Here is a 17,767-nt window from a genome sequence, read left to right on the forward strand (position 1 = left end):
ATTAAAACTGTTTCTACTTTCCTGTTTTAGTTACACTTTCTCTCATGTTCCTTGAGCGATATGTGTACCATCAGCCCAACACAAACACAGTTTGCTCACTAGGTTCGGCGAGCAAGCCGCCACACGGCTCTGAAATCACTGCAGAGAAATGAATAAAACATCAACACCAGGAAAGATCACAGGGTGAGGTGTATAAAGGACAGAGAGCTCTTGAGTTACAGGTTCAGATCCATTGCTAGGGCACAGGGAAAGCTGCTGATACATTAGTCCGCCCCTTCTTGATGTCTAGTGAGCTGTAGGGTTGGGGTTCCAACAGCTGGGTTCCCGGTTGGTCTTCCCAGCTGAGAGGCTGAAAGATTCCAGGCAGCTGCTGTAGAGACCACAAGAAATGATGCTCCCCCTTTCTTGTCATAGGAGTTAAGCCCTTTGGAGAAGGTAAGAGGGAGAACAGGAAACGAACCTTCCTGTCCAGAGTTACCATACCAACCCTCTAACACTAAACTTTTGAAGGAAACCAATGTCATCACTTTTTAAAAAATAATCTAATATAGTAATGATGATACCTAAGTGTATAATGCTTCTCTGTTTATGAATGTTTTCACCTAATAATGCCTTCATAACTATCCAGGCGCCTTCATTTTCTGGGGCTGCAGTAGCAAATTACTGCAAACCTGGTGGCTTACAACAACAGACATTTATTCTCTCGTTCCAGAATCCAGAATCCAAAATCCAAAATCAGTATCCCTGGGCTGACATCAGGTCAGCAGGGCCACACTTCCTCTAAAGACTCTACAGAAGAATCGGTTCCTTGCATCTCCCAGCTTCTGGAGGCAGCCAGCATTCCTTGGGTTGTGGCTGCATCGCTCCCATCTTCAAATCTCTGCTAAGACCTGCTCTTCTCCTCTGTGTGTGTGTAACCTCCCTCTGCCTCCTCCTTATAAGGACATGGGTGGTGGCGCTGACGACCTGTCCTGGTAATCCAGGATAATCTTCCTATGTAAGATCCTTTACCTAATCACCTCTGCAAAGCCCTTTTCCCAAATCAAATAACGGTTCCCAGGCTCCGGGATTAGGACCTGATCTCTTTGGGGATCATTAACAGCTTACCGCACCAGATGAAGCAGGGCAATCATGCCCGTTTGGCAGGGGAGGAATCTAAGGGCAGTGACTTGCCAGAGGTGAAATATAAGATGATTTTCTGATGTCTGTGCTAACTGCCAAAATCACAGAATTCTCGGGACAGTGGACAAATAAGGTGTAGCCCGGGAGTGGGACCACACAGACATGAGCAGGGGGAGCGGCAGCAAGGTGGGTGGCGCTGCTGGTGGTGGTGTCAGTGGGGCTGAGGCAGACTCCACCGGGTAGGCCTGCTGGCAGGAGCGGCGGCCAGGTATGGACCCAGCTGGGATACACCCCGGTCACGGCAGCAAAGCCGCGAAGGACAGCGACTTAATGGGGATGGTAGTGCAGGAGCACAGCGAATTTCCCTGAGGCCGAATTATGTCCAGGGGCATCGCGTGGCTACTGAGGACAACACCAACTCTTTCTAATGACTGCAACGTTATAAGGAAATTACTGATACAATCGAAAGAACAGTTTGTGCCACAATCTGCATCACCGGGAAGGCAGTTATGGGACAGTCCATATAATTTACTCTACTTAGAGAATGTACTTTTAAAGTTTTGACTTATATACTAATTTTGATTCCTGAACCAGTTGCTAAAGGTTTTTTACATTTATCATCAGCACTGAAGTGACAGAGCTCTCAGGCTCAATGCTCGGTTCCAGGAGGGGAAACACTTGCTAACTGTATTTCCCCAGACATGTTTGATGCTTTTCCTGCTTCTAAGTTGACTACATTCAGGTGGTTGGGTTCTCTTTGAGGTCTTTTAGTTTCTTGCCTGTTCCCAATTTTTTTTTTTTTGTCTTGACCTCTCAGGAGAAGCAAACCACAAGGCAAAGAGCCATTGTTCACTATTGTTGACTAGAGAATGGGCCAAGTCAAATGACAGTACATCAAAGAGGCCAGCTAGGACCCTGGCTGTGGGGACCAACAGAAGGTAGACCTAGAGGCTGCACCACAACCTCGCTATGTGGTAACAGTCAAGTTAATTAACCCCTCTGAGCCTCCGTGTCCCCCTTTGCGCCTACCTCAAAGAGCTGTTGCATGGGTAAAATAAGAAAACACATGAAAATGCACCAAAATATTCCCAATGGTTATTTCTGAGTTGGATGAGTTTGACCGCTCTCTTTGAACTATATTCTTTATGTACAATAAACATATATTTTTAAAGCTATTTTGAAAAAGGGGGGAGGAAGCATCACAGGGTGTAGACGCCACCCATTACTGCCTCCGGGCTAAGCTGCGACCAGCTCAGGGAGTGGCTCTGACCCACGGACCTCTCCTCCGTAATCGATCATCGCTACTCCTCCTAAGTCAGCACTTTGTAGAGCTGGGTTTCTCTCGCTGCGACAACAACGCGGTACAGCAGGTATTATTCACATTTGCATTTCACACAAGAGCTCACCAAGGTATAGAAAGTGAGGGCATTTGTCCAAGGCCACACAGGCAGGATGTGAGCCCCGCATGGGGGGGTCAGGGCCTGCACGCTGAACCCTGGGTGCCCATCAGCTTTGGGACCCAGGTAAGCTCTCAGGCGGTCCCTTTACTGCCACCTTCAGGAAGGGCACAGGGACCCCACTCTGTCAGTAATGGACTCCTGCTGTATACAGCGTGGCTGGACAACAGTAGAGGCTACGACTTGGAGACTTTGCAGAAGGGCCTCCATGACGATGAGAAAGAGCGAGCGTGGCTGGAGCGTGCGATCTCCCGAGGCGAGAGTCCCCAGTTCATCTTGTTCACTGAGCGCTGCACTGGCTTCTCTGGGTGCTGGGGAACGGTGACAGCCCGAAGGGGCAGGATGAGCCCTGGTCAGGGACTCGGTTTCCAGTCCTGGGTCTGCCCCTTGTCAGTGGCACGGCCTGAGGAATGCTGGCCCTTCTCTCAGGATCTCTGGAGCCAGAGGACTTCTAAGGCCTCATATTCTGAGTGTCTCATCTTCTCAAATAAACCCTGGCTGGGTGGCTCAGTTGGTTGGTGCATCATGCTGTACAACAAAAGCCTGCAGGTTCGATTCCCAGTCAGGACACACACCTAGGTTTTGGTTTCGATCCCCAGTCGGGGTGCTCATGGGAAGCAACTGATCAATGTTTCTCTCATATCAATGTTTCTCTCTCACACTGATGTTTCTCTCTCTCTCTCTCTCTCTCTCTCTCTCTCTCTCTCTCTCTCTCCCTCTCTCTAAAATAAGCAAACATATCCTCGGTGAGGATTTTAAAAAATGCTCAGTGTTAAAGGTGGCATCTAGGAACATTAGAAAATAAATTCCTCTTTTCTGTGGCAAAGGCCCGAGTTCTATCTCATCTCATCACGCCACAGGCTCCTTAATTGGTATTTTTATTCCCCTGAAAATAACCTTTTCAAAAGGAACCTGCAAACTACCACACTGGCCTTTCTGCGGAGAGGATGCTTTCCCGCTGGGCGGCAGGGAGTCACCATTAGCATGAGTTACAGCAGACTGACAGGCCCCTGAGGAGCTTGAAGGCACAGGAAAGCCACAGGGCGCATCTAATCAAGAGACGCCATCTGATCCAAAGACATGAGGACAACTCCACGCCTCAGACACCCTTGGCCAGGGGAGAGTTTTGTGACTTTTTGGTTGTCATCACTAATGGGAACCACAAGGAAACCTTGAGGGGTTCACTTGGCTCTTTCGGCCAACGACTGAGAAGAAAAAAGCTGACTGTTAACAACATGCAATCTGTGTAAAATAATTCAGGGTTCAATCTATCTGAGCTAGGGCTGCTGTCGCAGATTACCTCAAACCTGGTGGCTTTAGGCAGCACTTTATTCTCTATTTCAGACATGCCCTGTGATCTCCCCACCAGAACAGTGACAATGTCTTCTTTTAGGGTAGAGGGGAACAGCAGGCGGTGGGAGCTCAGAGGCCGATGGACCTTTCTGGGAAATGGAAAATGCCAACGTCAGGATTCGTGAAGGAAAAGGGACTTTGGGGATCATCCAACCTAGAATAATAAACAGTTTCTAGTTCTGGTATCAAGTCCAAATGACGGACTGACAGGCAGTTCCTTGGGATGCCTGTGTTAAGAAGGACTCTGAGCCCAGTGGAAGGAGCGCCGCGTCCGTGCCCTGGAGCCGCTGTAAGACGTCTCCACAAATGTGGAGGTTTACGACAGTGGATCCTGCCCTCTCTCACCGTCTGCAGGCCAGGAGCCCGACATCAAGCGCTCCCTCTGAAGGCTCTCGTGGAGAATCCTGCCTTGCACCTTCCAGCTCCTCCTGACGTCTGGTGCCCCTGGGTTGACGGCAGCATCACTCCAGTCTCTGCCTCTGTCTTTACGTGGCTTCTTCCCTTTGTGTTTGTCTGTGTGTGTATCTCTCTCTCCTTTTTCTTATAAAGACACCAGTCATTGGATTTAGGATTCCCTCTAAATCCAGGATAAAATCATTCTGAGATCCCTAACTAATTCTACAAAGACCCTATTTCCTAATAAGGTCACATTCTGAGTTTCTGCATGCACTGGATTTTTGCAGGGGCACTCAAAGCAACCCAGTGCAAATACCACGATGATGCGGCAAGCCTGACACGAATTCAGAGCTGGACAGGGGTAGCCCCATGTCTTCTATCTGCCACCCGATGTCGCCCATGCCCCCAGCTTTACAGATGATGGAACTGAGGCCCAGAGGATGAAAGACTTGTGACCAGGGTCGTATACCCAGGTAATGCCACAGCAGACCAGAACAGAGAAGAGAATACACGGGTGGGGGAGGGGTGGGGGTGGGGTGGAGATGAAATTACTGTTTTAGTTACGGGATAATGGAGAAGGGCATCTTTGTTTTTGAAACCATTGTCCAAGAGCATCTAGATGGGGCTAATAACAATAACGATAATAATAATCCTGTTATAAAACTAAGATCTTTGAAAGAATTGGAACAAACTGACCACTCTGAGGATCAGTGTGTAGCAGACTGTCTGCTTTTTTTTTTTTTTTTGCGCCAAATAAACGGGAGCTCCTCTCAGACTGGTCGTTCTGAAAGCACTGTGCGTACATATGCCTCCTGGTTGCCATGGTGAATGATGCTGATCTGTTGAAATGAATAATGTGAGCGTTGCGAGCGACAGTGGGATTACTCAGACGGTGGCGAGAGAGACATCAGCAGAGCCCAGAGCAGAGGAGGGGAAAAGGCACCATTCCTCTAGCCTGGGTCCACTCTGCCTCTGAAGGCTACGCTCTAACCAGATCTCCGCAAGCATCAGGTAAGGCAGAGAAAGGGCTCTTCTTGAAAAAGGAAATGGCTCTTCCTTTCACACGCGCTTGGAGGAGGGTCAGGCAACAGTCATATGAATAGCTACAAATTGGGGGAATTTCCAAACAGAAGGAGAGGAAGAAAAATAAATAAGGGAGACGGATTTGGTCCTAAAAGCCAAGGATGCTGCTAGCGTCTTGACAGAAAGCTCTTAGAAATGCCTGCTGTCAGGAGCTCAGTCTGCAAAGACAGCCAGGAGCACAGGGGAGGCAAATAGGAGAAAAGATTCATGACAAGAAACAGATTTCTCATCCCCCCTGCTGGAAGGGTTTTATGAAGGCTGCTGCCTCTGCGCCCTTAGTAATGAACTAAGCTCTTTCCCTGCGGTCAGAATCTTATTTATCAAGCTGTGTGGTGTGTTGGGGTGGTGAGGACGGGTGTGTGAGGAGCCCACCGCAGGGAGTGCAAATATTCAGTCTCCTTTGCAAATGACCTCCCCTGGAGGGGTCTGAGCGCACCTGTCCTCCCTTTCATCCCCCATTTTTGTGGGAGGAAATTTCCAGCCAAACAGAAAGGAACTACTCCCCTTCCTGTGCATTTTAGTTCACTGTCATCCTTGGAGAAGGAAAACAAGGACTGAAAAATCACTCAGGTCCCGTTAGGAATACGGACAAGAAAACAGAAGGTTGGAGGGAAGCAGGGAGGAGAGGGAGCAGCTCGCACCAGAAATCGGTCTGGCTTAATATCCAATGCTGTTTAAAACCTGATTGACACGTGATTGACTGTGTTTTACTATGTAATTGCAATAATAAAAAAAAAAAAACAGTCTGTGTTGTACGTGAGAGGAGCAGAGAACAGAGCTGGGGAGACCTGTACATCACCACACGGATTGAACGTGGCTGTCCTGGAATTTTAGATCAGGGGAAAGTCAGTGAAGGGAGAACACACAGAATTAAAGAGAAATGAAAAGGCTTGAGGACGGTGCTCCCTTCCCAAAGCGAGAGGGCTGGCAATCTGAAGAGGGCTCATTTGATTTGTCTGGAAAAAGTGCAATGGGTCTTCATACCAGCATCCCTTTTCTCAGTAACATTCTATTACTAAACCCAGTCGCCTTGCATATGAAAACCCAGAGGTTCAGTGGCTTTGACCCCGGTTCTTACTAGCTGAGTCACCTCAGATTGCTCATCTGTAAAGTGGGGATCTAGCTCAGAGGGTGTGTTGAAGAGTAAAGGGGATTTATTATTGTATGTGGCACCCTGCGCATGACCTGTGACCCAGCCATGGAGCACTGTGGTGGTTACTGCCATTATTAACATTCACAGCACCAGTAGTATTAATTAATAGCAGTTGTACTGGTATGAAGAGCTGACTGTATTGATCTACGAGGCTAATTTCCTGCATACCTTTGGCTTTGAAATAAACAAACAAAACAAGAGCAGAGGCTTTGGGGAGAAATCAGCTGCTCATGAGTGATGAAGCAGATCTCTTGCCATGAGCACAGAACCGGGCGGCAGAATGTTCTAAATGGCTGAGCTACCAGCATTTGGAGCAGAAATTTAGGAGAAGCATCTGCCTGACTTGGAGGTCGCAGACTAGAGCAGGGGACTCTGAGTGTGTCCTGATTTCTCCCTTCAGGGCCTTTTTTTCTTCTTTTTTACGGGTTGGGAACAACATTGTATTCAAAGGATCTGAGCCTGGGCTAGACGAGGCTAGGGGATGTGAGACCATAGTTTTCAGGTCTGCAAGCCACCCGCTTTGGCAAAAAAAAGCCCCGGCGTGAACTCCTGTCCTGCCGTTGTTTAGCGATGCCTAGTTCAGTAACGCTGCCTCTTGGCCTCCATTTGTCTGTCTGTAAAATGGGGGCAATATTAGTCTCCATCGCAAATGTTCCATCAATAGGGGCTACAATTACCATACACAAATAGTTAACGAAGGGGAAGTCACTTGTTACTTTGATTCTGGTTGCAGAATCAGGATGAACATCGAGGTTGGGAACATTTCTTATACGGGAGCCATCATTTCCTGGTCGTCCTCGGAGCCCTGCCTGGAGGACTATTACCATATTATGTACAGGCCCAACTGGAACAGCATCTTCTCTGGCTATCTTCGCTACAGCTTCCAGCACGAGGAGAAGGTGCCTAAAACCGTCAGCAAGGTGGTGTTGGACCACCTCACCCCTTCCACTTTCTACTTCGTGTGCGTCAGCTGCAAGAAGATTACCTTCCCCTACAGGCACTACTGCACCATGTTCCACACCCTGGATAAGAGTCCGCTGTCTGCTGGAAGGCCCCTGGTGGACCCCCAAATCTCCCTGTGGGTCCTGCTGGCCATTCTGATGGCCTGCTTCACGGCTGTCTTAGCGTTCATCTGCCTCCAGTTCTGGTGCGTCCGCTGCCATGAGCCTCGCTGGTCTTACAGAGCCGGCCACACGGAGGAAGCCAATGGGTTGGTGAGGTGGCCAGAGGAAGCCCAGGTGCTGGGCCTGAGGGAGGAAGACCAGCAGCGGCTCCCCCTGGTGGAAATGCCACGCGAGGATTCCGGAGCTGGAACAGAACCCGACCCGGAAGCCGACCAGGCTGCCTCAGATGCTGGTGAAGATCAACCTGCCATTCCGCCTCATTTTGAGAAGTGAGAGGTGGGGAGGAGGCACCCCTCACCGTGTAGCATGAAGCCCTCCACAGAGTAGTTCCTTTGTAAAAATGTGTCTGTAGACAACCCATGCCTCCCCTCAAATGCCAGTGTTCATGTGGACCACCTGGGTGCACAGATGCCCTGTGACAAAGCTTCTCAGGCCGGAGGACAGGTACCCCCATGGTGTGCTAAGGCAGACACGTGGCATCGCTCAGGAGCGTCCATTTGAACGGGGGCGCTTAGAAATGTTAAAAGTTATTTTGATATTTAAGCAAACATGAATATATCATGATGTAGAAAGTGAAATTTGCATGACTTAAATAAAACACAATCAATACTGCAAAAGCAGCTGCGGAGCTGAAGACGGGCTCTCTGGGCTATAGTCTCCGGCAGGAGCCCAGTCTCCTCTGCGGGGGCGGGGGAGGCGGGTGATGGTGGTTTTGAAGACATGTGAGAAAGCTCGCTCCAGAGTGGTTTCCAACTTTCAGGCTATCACATAGCACCTCGTACAGCATTTTCATTTTTTTAAGCCAAATACTATCTTTACAATTATTAGCAAATATTTTTAAGTGGACTCACTTACAAAAATGTGAACATATTTTAAAAGGTAGCATTACATTACTCCGAAAAAGAATACCACCACCCTTCCACTAGAAATAGACGAGACATAAGAATAAACAGACTGAGAACATAATAATAAATTTGACTTATATACTACTGCCACTAAAGACTCCAAGTTTAAGGCCTACTTCCTAATCTTCGATAAAAAGGGAGATTATCAAGCATCGGAAAAGTATTAAGGATGTATTAGCACCAACATAAGTCTTTCTCATGGATATCATCATGAGGTTTGACAGAGAATGGAAAGGAGAGGTGTTTTTACATTGTGAGTCACTTGTTTCTCATACCATGTCTGTGAACTACCTAAAATGCTGTCTGGACGCGCCCCCTGACTTGAGAAAGGTGTCCTGGCCAGCCTGGCTGTTCTGGAGAAGGTATCTGCCCTCTCCCGGCTTCATCCAAAGACCTTCTAAGCCCCGCCTTTAGGGCCAATGGGTGGGAACCCATCTTGATTCATCCTACTTCCTAAACTAGGGCTCCCAGGCCCAGAGGACGGCCTTTCCTAACAATGTTCTATTTATCTAGTTGGCTCCTCTTCTGAGTTCATGTGAAAATGGGGTCAAAGGTGGCCGTTTTTATTCCATCACAAAGAGAAACATTGACTTTCATGTTGTTGTTGACACATTTCATTATTTCAGTGGCATCCTTTAGTCCTTCCATAAACCCCCCCCCCAGGGTAAGAAGTGAGTCTCCTACCCAGGCCATGTGATGGGGGGACTTGGTGAATGTTATTTCCCTGTCGCCACCCTGTGTGTGGAACTGGCATGTGAGCGGGGCAGAGGTGATGTCTGTTTTAATCTCTAATACATCCCCAGCATGGAAAACTGAGCCGTGTCTGGCCAATAGCGAGTGCTTAACAAATGCCGGTTTAATGAATGGCAGGGACTGAAGGTCTAGAACAGACACCACTGGGGAGGGTTAGTTAGTTAGCGTCAGAGTATGTGCCTGTGAACAGAGCGCCAGAGACAGAAGACAGGTTTCTCAGTTCCGGCTCCTGTCAACTGGATTTCCTTCAAACCTTCGCCTTTCCAACCACTCCCAGTCTGCAAATCCCTTATATTTATAAAGCCCAGATCCCGGTATCACAGGACAATACCACGACGGATCAACTGAGAAACAGGCGGTGGGACACCAAGACGAGAAACGCTGTGCATGCACTGCCCCACGCACCTCCCTCCAACGCGCTGCACAGGGTCCCGCCCCTGGTCTGAATGTACCCCCGTCCTTGCTTGTTGTGAGCAAATAAAGAAGAATAAACATGCAGCCATTTCCGCCTGGATCTCACTGCTGCCTCGTTGTCTCCACACCGCGTTTTTTGATTCAGGGAACAGTTTCCTACTTGTTTTTGCTCACTAGTTCTCTTAGAAGTAGGACATGGGCAAGACGACTCACCTTGGACCCATAGAGGTAATAAGGCTGGACGTTGGCAGGTTTATCTCGCTGTGGCTCTTGGGTGAAAGGAATGGCAGTTCGGACAAAACTAGAAGAAAGAGATGGGGCAGGGTTAACTGGGTCCTCACGTTCTTCAGGGGCTGCAATGTGGTGGGAGCCCTTTTTGACCAGGTGGTGGCTGCCTACAGAGGTACTGAATAAAGCTCTCTAACATACTCCCAATTCAACCACTGCCTCCTCCGCATAGATGGGAAAACCATGGTGCAGGTTCACAGGCTTGATTTGGGACTGGTGGCTGCTCAGGACAGTGGGCTGGGCCTAAAAATGGCCTTCTCCGGGGCTCCACCCCCAGGCTGGTTTCTCAAGAGGAGCGTTCTGCAAACTCTTTCCATAAAGGCCCTGACAGCAAATATTTTCAGCTTTGCCTGCCAGATGGTCTCTGTCGCGAAGACTCAGCTCTGCTGGTAGCAGGAAAGCGCCCGTAAACAATAGTAGATGAATGAGCATTGGCTGAGTTCCTGTGAATTTCAAGTGATTTCCACTTGTCACCAAATCATAATTCTTCCTGGGATGTTTTCCCCCAACCATTTAAAAGTGTCAATACTGTTCTTAGCTCATGGGCTGTACAAAAATAGTTGGGAACTAGATGCGGCTTTTGGGCCAAGAAAATTAAAACTCTCAAATCTCTAGAGAACAGGAAGTGCATCTTGATAAGTACATGGGTCCAGGAGCATTTGTGGGTTCCTCCCAGACCTTCCTTTCATTACACACACACTTATTTTATGCCAGGACCTCTAAAAACAGTTTTCCTCCTCCTTATGTACTTATTTTGGACGTGAATACCCCTCACCTCTTCCACAGGTTTTGAGCCTCTGAGGGGCTAAGGGACTAGGTCTTGTTTCTACCTTGGTGCCTGGCCCAGGCTGTGTGCACCTTGGAGGAGATGTGTTCCACTTCATCACGCACGGGTGTGCTCTGCACATGTATGCCTGTTTGCACGTGTGCATTCCCATATGCGGATGTCCTCACAAAGTAGCATCTGATCATGCCACTCCCTTCCTTAAACTTCTCCCAGGTTCATAAATGCTCCCCGCTGATGGGCCTACGGAGCAGTCCCTAGCGCGGTCCTGCGTCCTCCTGCGTCCTGCCGGACCTTTCCTGGCACCATTCCCCATCCCACCTGCTCCACCCTTAGCAGCTTCCTGCTCCTTAGAAACTTTGCCTGGAACCCTCTTCTCTTGCCTTTTTGCTTTATTTACTCTTACTCATCCCCTGCATTGCAAGCACACTTCCCCAGAGGAGGAAGGCTCTCTTGAGGTTTTCATCGCTCCCTGGACTGAAAGAGGTGGTACTGTTCTCTCTCTTGCTCCGTGGGCTTTCTCCCATCTCCCCATTCACTGTTTATCACGGTACATTTATCGTGCGATAGATATATCACTTGATCAGTCGTGCAATTGTTTGATCTAGCCTGAAGGCTCCAAGAGGCAGGGAGATGTCTGCTTGCCTCTGGCACAGAGCCTGCACCCAGGAGGGGTCTGTGAGATGCCTGCTGTAGGAACAAGCTGACACCCATGCGGGGCCTAGTTTGGAGGAGGCAGCTGGCTGCTCCCCAGGCCCGCCACCCCTCAGCCCCGTCTGCACAGGGACTCCCTTACCGGTTGGTGGACCCATTGTAGCAATAGTTGGGGAGGAAGTCGAAGTTCAGTTCCCAGAAGACGTGCAGGGTGATGCGGCCGTAGGGGGCGGACACGTTGTGATTGGCCTCCCGGAACATGGCGTCGAAGCTGTCCAGGGTCATGTGCTTGCACAGTAGCCGGTGCGTGAGCCGATTGATCTCCAGCAGCCACTCCAGCTCCTGGCCAGACAGAGACCCCGCAGCTGCTGAGGACTTACACGCTACTTTGTCCCACTGATTCCTGTCACTCAGGTGAGAGAGCCCCTCACACATCCAACTGCTGACATGGAGACCGGGACGCCGGCAGAGGCAAGTGACAATGCTCCCTTCTTCTGAGAGAGGAAGGAATTGCCAGACATCGCTGAGGGAGGCTGCATGCCTGTCCTAGGAAGGGGACCACAAACCATGCCCAAATCCCCTGTCCAGTCCAGCTCGCTGGGCCCCAGGAGACAGAAGCAGAGTGGATCCTGTAGTTCTGCCCTTACCTACTTCATGGTGCATGAAGTCTGGAATCTTGGTCTTCCAGCTGCCGCTCCAGAACTGAGAGCCCGATTTTGACCTTCTTTTGAGAAATGGCAGGATCTGCTGCCACTACGCCCCATGCTGATGCTACAACAATCAGATGGACCTTTTTCTGGGCTGGGACACCCCAGTCTGCTACAGACAACCCAGCCCCCGCACTCCCTCCTGCCCAGCTTGTCTCTCTTCCCTGTCTGGCCCCTACAGCGGTGTGAGTCTGCAGGCTTTGAGCCAGTTTGTATCCCCCGTGCAGAGCCACAGAATCTGAGTGTCAGAATCGCAAAGCTCCCAGGTGGAGGCGTGGCCCGAGGCCTCCCCCGCCCACGCTCTGGCCCCCAACCCAAGTTAGGGGGGCCTGGTGAGAATGAAAGTGAGTCTCTCTGGTGTGCGGCTGCCTCCTGTAACTGTAGACAACTGAGCTCCATGTCCCCAAGTCCAGCTGGCCCTCTGGCCATCCTACCTCCTGGCGGAGTGTCCCACCTCCTGGCTACACTCTCGTGAGCTGCTCTGCCAATGTGCTCTGGCTTGTATGTTGTAAAACCCTCCTTACTTTTCAAAGGGCTTTCTTAGCAACTTTTTCTTTATTCCAGGCTGTGTACAGGGGCCAAACACATAATCTGGAACCAGAAGGCCTGGATTCATATCCTAAGCCCCGTCACGTACGTCCTGTGTGACCTTGGGCAAGTTCCTTAACGGGCAGAGCCTCCCTTTTCTCCTTCAGGACACACTCACTGAGAATGGGTAAAAATAACAAAAGGAGTAAATGCTAATGAGTTCATTTCTAAGGTCAACAGGTTGTCCTGTTATGGGGAAAATAACTGCACCTAAGGAACCGGAGAACAACTTCTGCTCTCATGTTCTGTGCTCTTAACAGCCTCGCGGGTGTGTCAGTGTTGACAAGGGAGGCTGCAGAAGTGCTCTCGACTCTGTGATGTGGGGGCGGCTGGAAGGGGAGGTCCCCTGTGCCTGCCACCAGCGGTACAGGGGCGTGTCTTTGTGACTTAATCCTAACTGTGGTCTTGACTCAGCAGGGATGTGGGGCTCAGTCCATCAAGGGGCAGAGGGTTTAAAGGGCCACGGGAGGGGTTCAGGTACCTTCAGAGAAGGTACCAGCATTCCACGGTGAAGTTGGTTTACAGAGGAAATACAACACCCAAATGGGTGATTTCTGTGAAATAGTGGAGAGAGCTGTTCAAGGGCAACCAGATAGCCCGGGCGTCAGCCACACGTGACTGTTAGCCAGCTCTGTGGCCCCGGGGAGGTGAGGAGATCAGGGCTCTCTAACTCAGGTACTGAGAGACTGGGTAGGCTCGATACAGGGATGAAGTGTCCCAGGGGGGCTTGTGATAGACCACAGGCAACACAGCCAGCAGACGACAACGTCCAGGCAACGGTTACCATCTGGCGAGGCTGGTCTGGTCCTGCCAGAGCTTCCGCAGTTTGACTCGAATTTCCCCAAATGTTAAATGTTGGCTGGAAATTTCAAATACGCTCTGCAGCCTGAACGCAGCAGGCTGCCAGCTCTCAATTTCAGCCTCAGACCCCTTGGTGGATCTCTGTCCCTGGCTGTGACAAGAAATCACTGCGGTTCTCCCAGCTTGGCATCACGCTGCCTCCCCACCTCAGAACGGAGTTTCTACGGGGGAGGGGAGGGCTCGGGGGAGCACATTCCACGTTTTGTTTCACAGAAGAGGCAGAAACTTCTCAACGGAGGTGAGGAGGGGCCTTCTGACCCTGAAGGAGAGAGGGTCCCTGGGGTCTCCTCTTTAAGGTCTTCCCGGGGAGTGGCTACTGTGGTGGGGGGCGCCCAGTGTCCTCACCTGGGGAATATGAGCTTTTGTTGTTTTGGTTTTGTTCTCAGCTCGAAGAACATTCAGTGCCTTTCAAGGGGTGGGGAGAGGCCATGGACACCCCCACACACCCCAGCCCAGTTTTCCCATAAGCTATGCTCATTCATTACTGGGAAACTGCAAGGCACAGATAAATAAAAGGAAGATGAAAACAAAAATTTCACTGCTTGGAGATAATCACTGCTAACATTTTGGCATAAACAAAGGAAAATCTATTTCTTAAACAGATTTCCCAGAAGAAGGTGTGCTATATTATGGCCTCTTCAAGTCAGCGACCCAGGACTTAGGTGGGCGGTGGGGTCAAGTCCTCTTATGAAATGTTGTGGAAAATTCATCCCGCGAACATTTCATAGCAGGTCCAAATTTCGATGTTCCTCTCATCTGTTTTTCTCTCCTCCATAGGCTATTATTTATTGAGTGCAATGAACTATGCAAAGCTCTTTGCAGCCAGCATCTCATTTCATCCATAACAACGCGAGGAGGTGAATTCTAATGTTCCCTCCATTGTACAGGTAGGGAAATAGGCTTATAGAAGAGAGTAACTTGCCAAGATCACCCAGCTAGTATCTGGCAAGGTCAGGGCTGGACCTGAGGGTCTTCCTGACTCCAGAGCCCTTCTTCTTAATCACTTTTTTTTTTTTTTACTACTTTGTCCACTTGGGAATAAAACCCTTTTAATTTTGACATAATTTTAGACTAACACAAAAGGGACAACAGCAGAGTTCCTGCATATCCTTGACCCTATTTAACCAATGTTAACGTCTTACATAACTAGAGCATAGTTAACAAAAGTGGGAAATGAACACTGGTACAATACTATTAAGCAAATGACAGGCCTTATATGACTTTCACTAGTTTGTCCACAAAGGCCCTTTTTGCTGCTCTAGAATTTAACCTAGGATTCCCACATTGCATTTAGCTGTCTTCTAGTCTTTTCTAACTCCTAATAGTTTTCAATCTTTTGTTGTCTTTTATGATCTGGATGCTTTTGAAAAGTATTGTTTGCTTTTTTTCCTTCTTCTTGGAATGTCATCTGATTTGGATTTATGTGCTTTTTCTCATGATTAGATGGAGATTATGCACTTTGGCAAGAATACCACAGAAAAATACACATCAGGGGATACGTGAATATATCTAACTACTACTGGTGATAGGACCCTTTGATGCTTGGTTAAGAGGGTGTCTGCTGTTTCCCCATTGCAAAGTCACTAATTTTCTATTTGGAGTTAATAAATGTTGTGAAGGAAATCATTTGATATTATTATGCAACTATCCTGTGTCTTTCCAAAGGTTTTTTGGAGGAATTTTTTATTGTGGGAAAATACACATAACATAAAATTTACCATTTTAACCATTTAAAAGTGCACAGCTGTGCGGTGTTAAGTCCCTTCAGGCTGCGGTGCAACCATCACTACCTTCCACCTCCGGAACTTCTCAATCTTGCTCACTGGAAACTCTGTACCCATTAAACGCTGACTCTCCCTGCAACCGCCATTCTGCTTCCTGTCTCCGCGAGTTTGGCTACTCTAGGAATCTCCTAATAAGAGATTATCTCACAATATATTCTACTCGAAGTTCTGCCCACTAATTTTAGCATCCATGGCTGGGTCTTGCCAGCAACAACAATTTTCACGGTGGTGATCAAATGGTGACTTTCTAGTTCCCTCATTACTTCTGTTCATCTGCTTCTGAAAGCATTGCAGTCTTCCTTTGATTCATTTAAAGAAGGATCAATCAAGTTTATTCTAATTCTTGGAGAAAGAAAATTAACAGAGAAGTTCAAATGATGTTTAATAGGAGAAGAAGGTAGGTCAGTGTTTGTCCATCTGGACTATATAATTTGCAGGTCCCCTGGCAAAATAAAAATGTGAGGACCCTTGTTTAAAAAATTATTAAGAATTTTTGGGGGAGGGGGGCAGAGGAAAGTGGTGGTGGGAAGGCAGAGACAAATGTATTTGAACCAAAAAAAAAAAAAAAAGAAAAAAGAATTTTGCCCTGGCTGGGTGGCTCAGTTGTTTGGAGCATTGTCCCGTACACCAAAAGGTTACGGGTTTGATTCCCGGTCAGGGCACATACCTAGGTTGCAAGTTTGATCCTGTTTGGAGGCAACCAATTGATGTTTTTCTCTCTCCCCCTTCCTCTTTCTGTAAAATCAGTAAAATATATCCTTGGGTAAGAATTAAAAAAAAAAATTATTAAGAATTTCAAGATGGCGACCACAGCGCATTAAAGCCAGCATAGAGCCCTCTGAGCCCAGTACCACAGCACACCCATGAGGCCGACCCTGCTGTGCAGCCTCCCCTGGCTTCATAGGACCACCCACTCCCCTGCTCGCTTGGATCTGTGGAACCCTGAAGCGCATGTCCCCAGGTTGGCCCTCTGGAGAGACTGCAAGTCCCCTCTCCACTCCCGCTCTCCAGGCAATCAGGAGGGAAGGATCATTCTCATTCTTAAACCTATTTTTCCTGCTCCATTCAGAAAGGAAAGAGACTCACTGCTTCTCATTAACTGGCCCAGTACTAGGTTCACAACAATGTCCAGTGAGAATCCAGGGCGCCTCGTCTCTTACCACAATGGAGGTCAGGTCCTCACTCTCAAAGCGGCTGATGGCCTGGTCCAAGGACTTATACATCGCAGCTGAGATGCGCTGAGTAATGAGTCTGTTCAAGTCAATTGATCTCCCCAGGAGCTACATGGAAGGTAGAGAGAGAAGAGTCACCTAAGGTGTGCACAGGCACATGACAGCTAAACGCAACGCACCAATAGGAACTTGGATTGAAAGTATAAAGGACATCACTGGGACAAATGGGGTCTCTCAGCAGAAAACAGTATTATTAAATCTCCTGAGTATGGCAATTCTATTTTGATCATGAGAGAATGTCCTGGATCTTAGGAGATAGGTGCTGAGGTATTCAGGGATCAAGTGTCATGTGACACACACAACTTATTCTCAAATGGCTAAGAAAAAAGTATATTCTTTAAAAATATACATTTCAATATATTACTTATATCTATGTATAAATATATTTTATGTATTTACTGTATTTGTGAGAGAGAAAAAACATCCACATGAGAAAGTGAAGCAAATGTGATGAAACATTAATAATCATGAATCTGTTTATAGAGTATATATGTGTTCACTGTATTATCCTTTCAAGTTTCCTATAGTTTTGAAATATAAAGCGTTGAGGGAAGATGCAATTCACTCAGACTGTAGGATGATGCTCAGGAGAGCCTCTGGCATCCTGTGCGATGCCAAAATCCTAGATTTAGCCCTGCGGTTTTTCCTGAGTCAGGCTGCCCTGTGCCCCAATTCACAGTCACCCGGGAATAGCTGCCCCCTCAGCAAGGGCCTACTGCGCACCTTAATGGGGATGAATTTAAAAGCAAGAGGATGAAGGGCTACAGAAAGGAAAATGCAGCTCAAAATAATTTCCACTGGGGAACACATGGGCATTACTGCAGATGCTATGCAGAGAGCAATAAACATTTACTGACCACTTGCAGTGTGCATTGCGCTTTGCTAGGTGCCCAAGGATCATTCTTAACTGTTTAATTTCTTTCTATTTGTCTCCTGGGGGTGAATTTTCTCCAGCTGACTAGGGTGCCCTTAAAGCCACGTCGTGCACACATGAAATCCTCAATATTGAATATCCTGTGGCTAATTCTGGCTGCCTCAGTAAGAGATAGTCACAATTTTCAGAGAGGCTGATGAAAAGCAGTGAGCTCCTGCTGCTGGCAGAGGTGAAA

At 48.4% G+C, this 17,767-nt stretch overlaps 2 protein-coding genes across 3 annotated transcripts in view; one reads left to right on the forward strand and one right to left on the reverse strand.

The window, feature by feature from the left end:
• CYFIP2 (cytoplasmic FMR1 interacting protein 2) overlaps positions 1–17,767 on the reverse strand; it is a 100,470-nt gene that overhangs the window by 34,821 nt on the left and 47,882 nt on the right. For both annotated transcript variants that reach the window (XM_054568121.1, XM_054568122.1), the window contains 3 exons: positions 16,587–16,706; positions 11,629–11,828; positions 9,974–10,061 (listed from right to left, as the gene is read on the reverse strand). In XM_054568121.1, the coding sequence (XP_054424096.1) occupies positions 9,974–10,061; positions 11,629–11,828; positions 16,587–16,706 (408 nt within the window). The remainder of the gene's footprint in view (positions 1–9,973; positions 10,062–11,628; positions 11,829–16,586; positions 16,707–17,767) is intronic.
• FNDC9 (fibronectin type III domain containing 9) lies at positions 7,305–8,250 on the forward strand. The gene has a single exon (XM_054568123.1). The coding sequence runs from the start codon at positions 7,305–7,307 to the stop codon at positions 7,959–7,961; it is 657 nt and encodes a 218-aa protein (XP_054424098.1). The 3' UTR covers positions 7,962–8,250.

This window comes from Pteronotus mesoamericanus, unplaced genomic scaffold, assembly GCF_021234165.1.
Source record: "Pteronotus mesoamericanus isolate MK-2021 breed Mesoamerican mustached bat unplaced genomic scaffold, CSHL_Meso_final contig_2, whole genome shotgun sequence".
Lineage (NCBI taxonomy): Eukaryota > Metazoa > Chordata > Mammalia > Chiroptera > Mormoopidae > Pteronotus > Pteronotus mesoamericanus.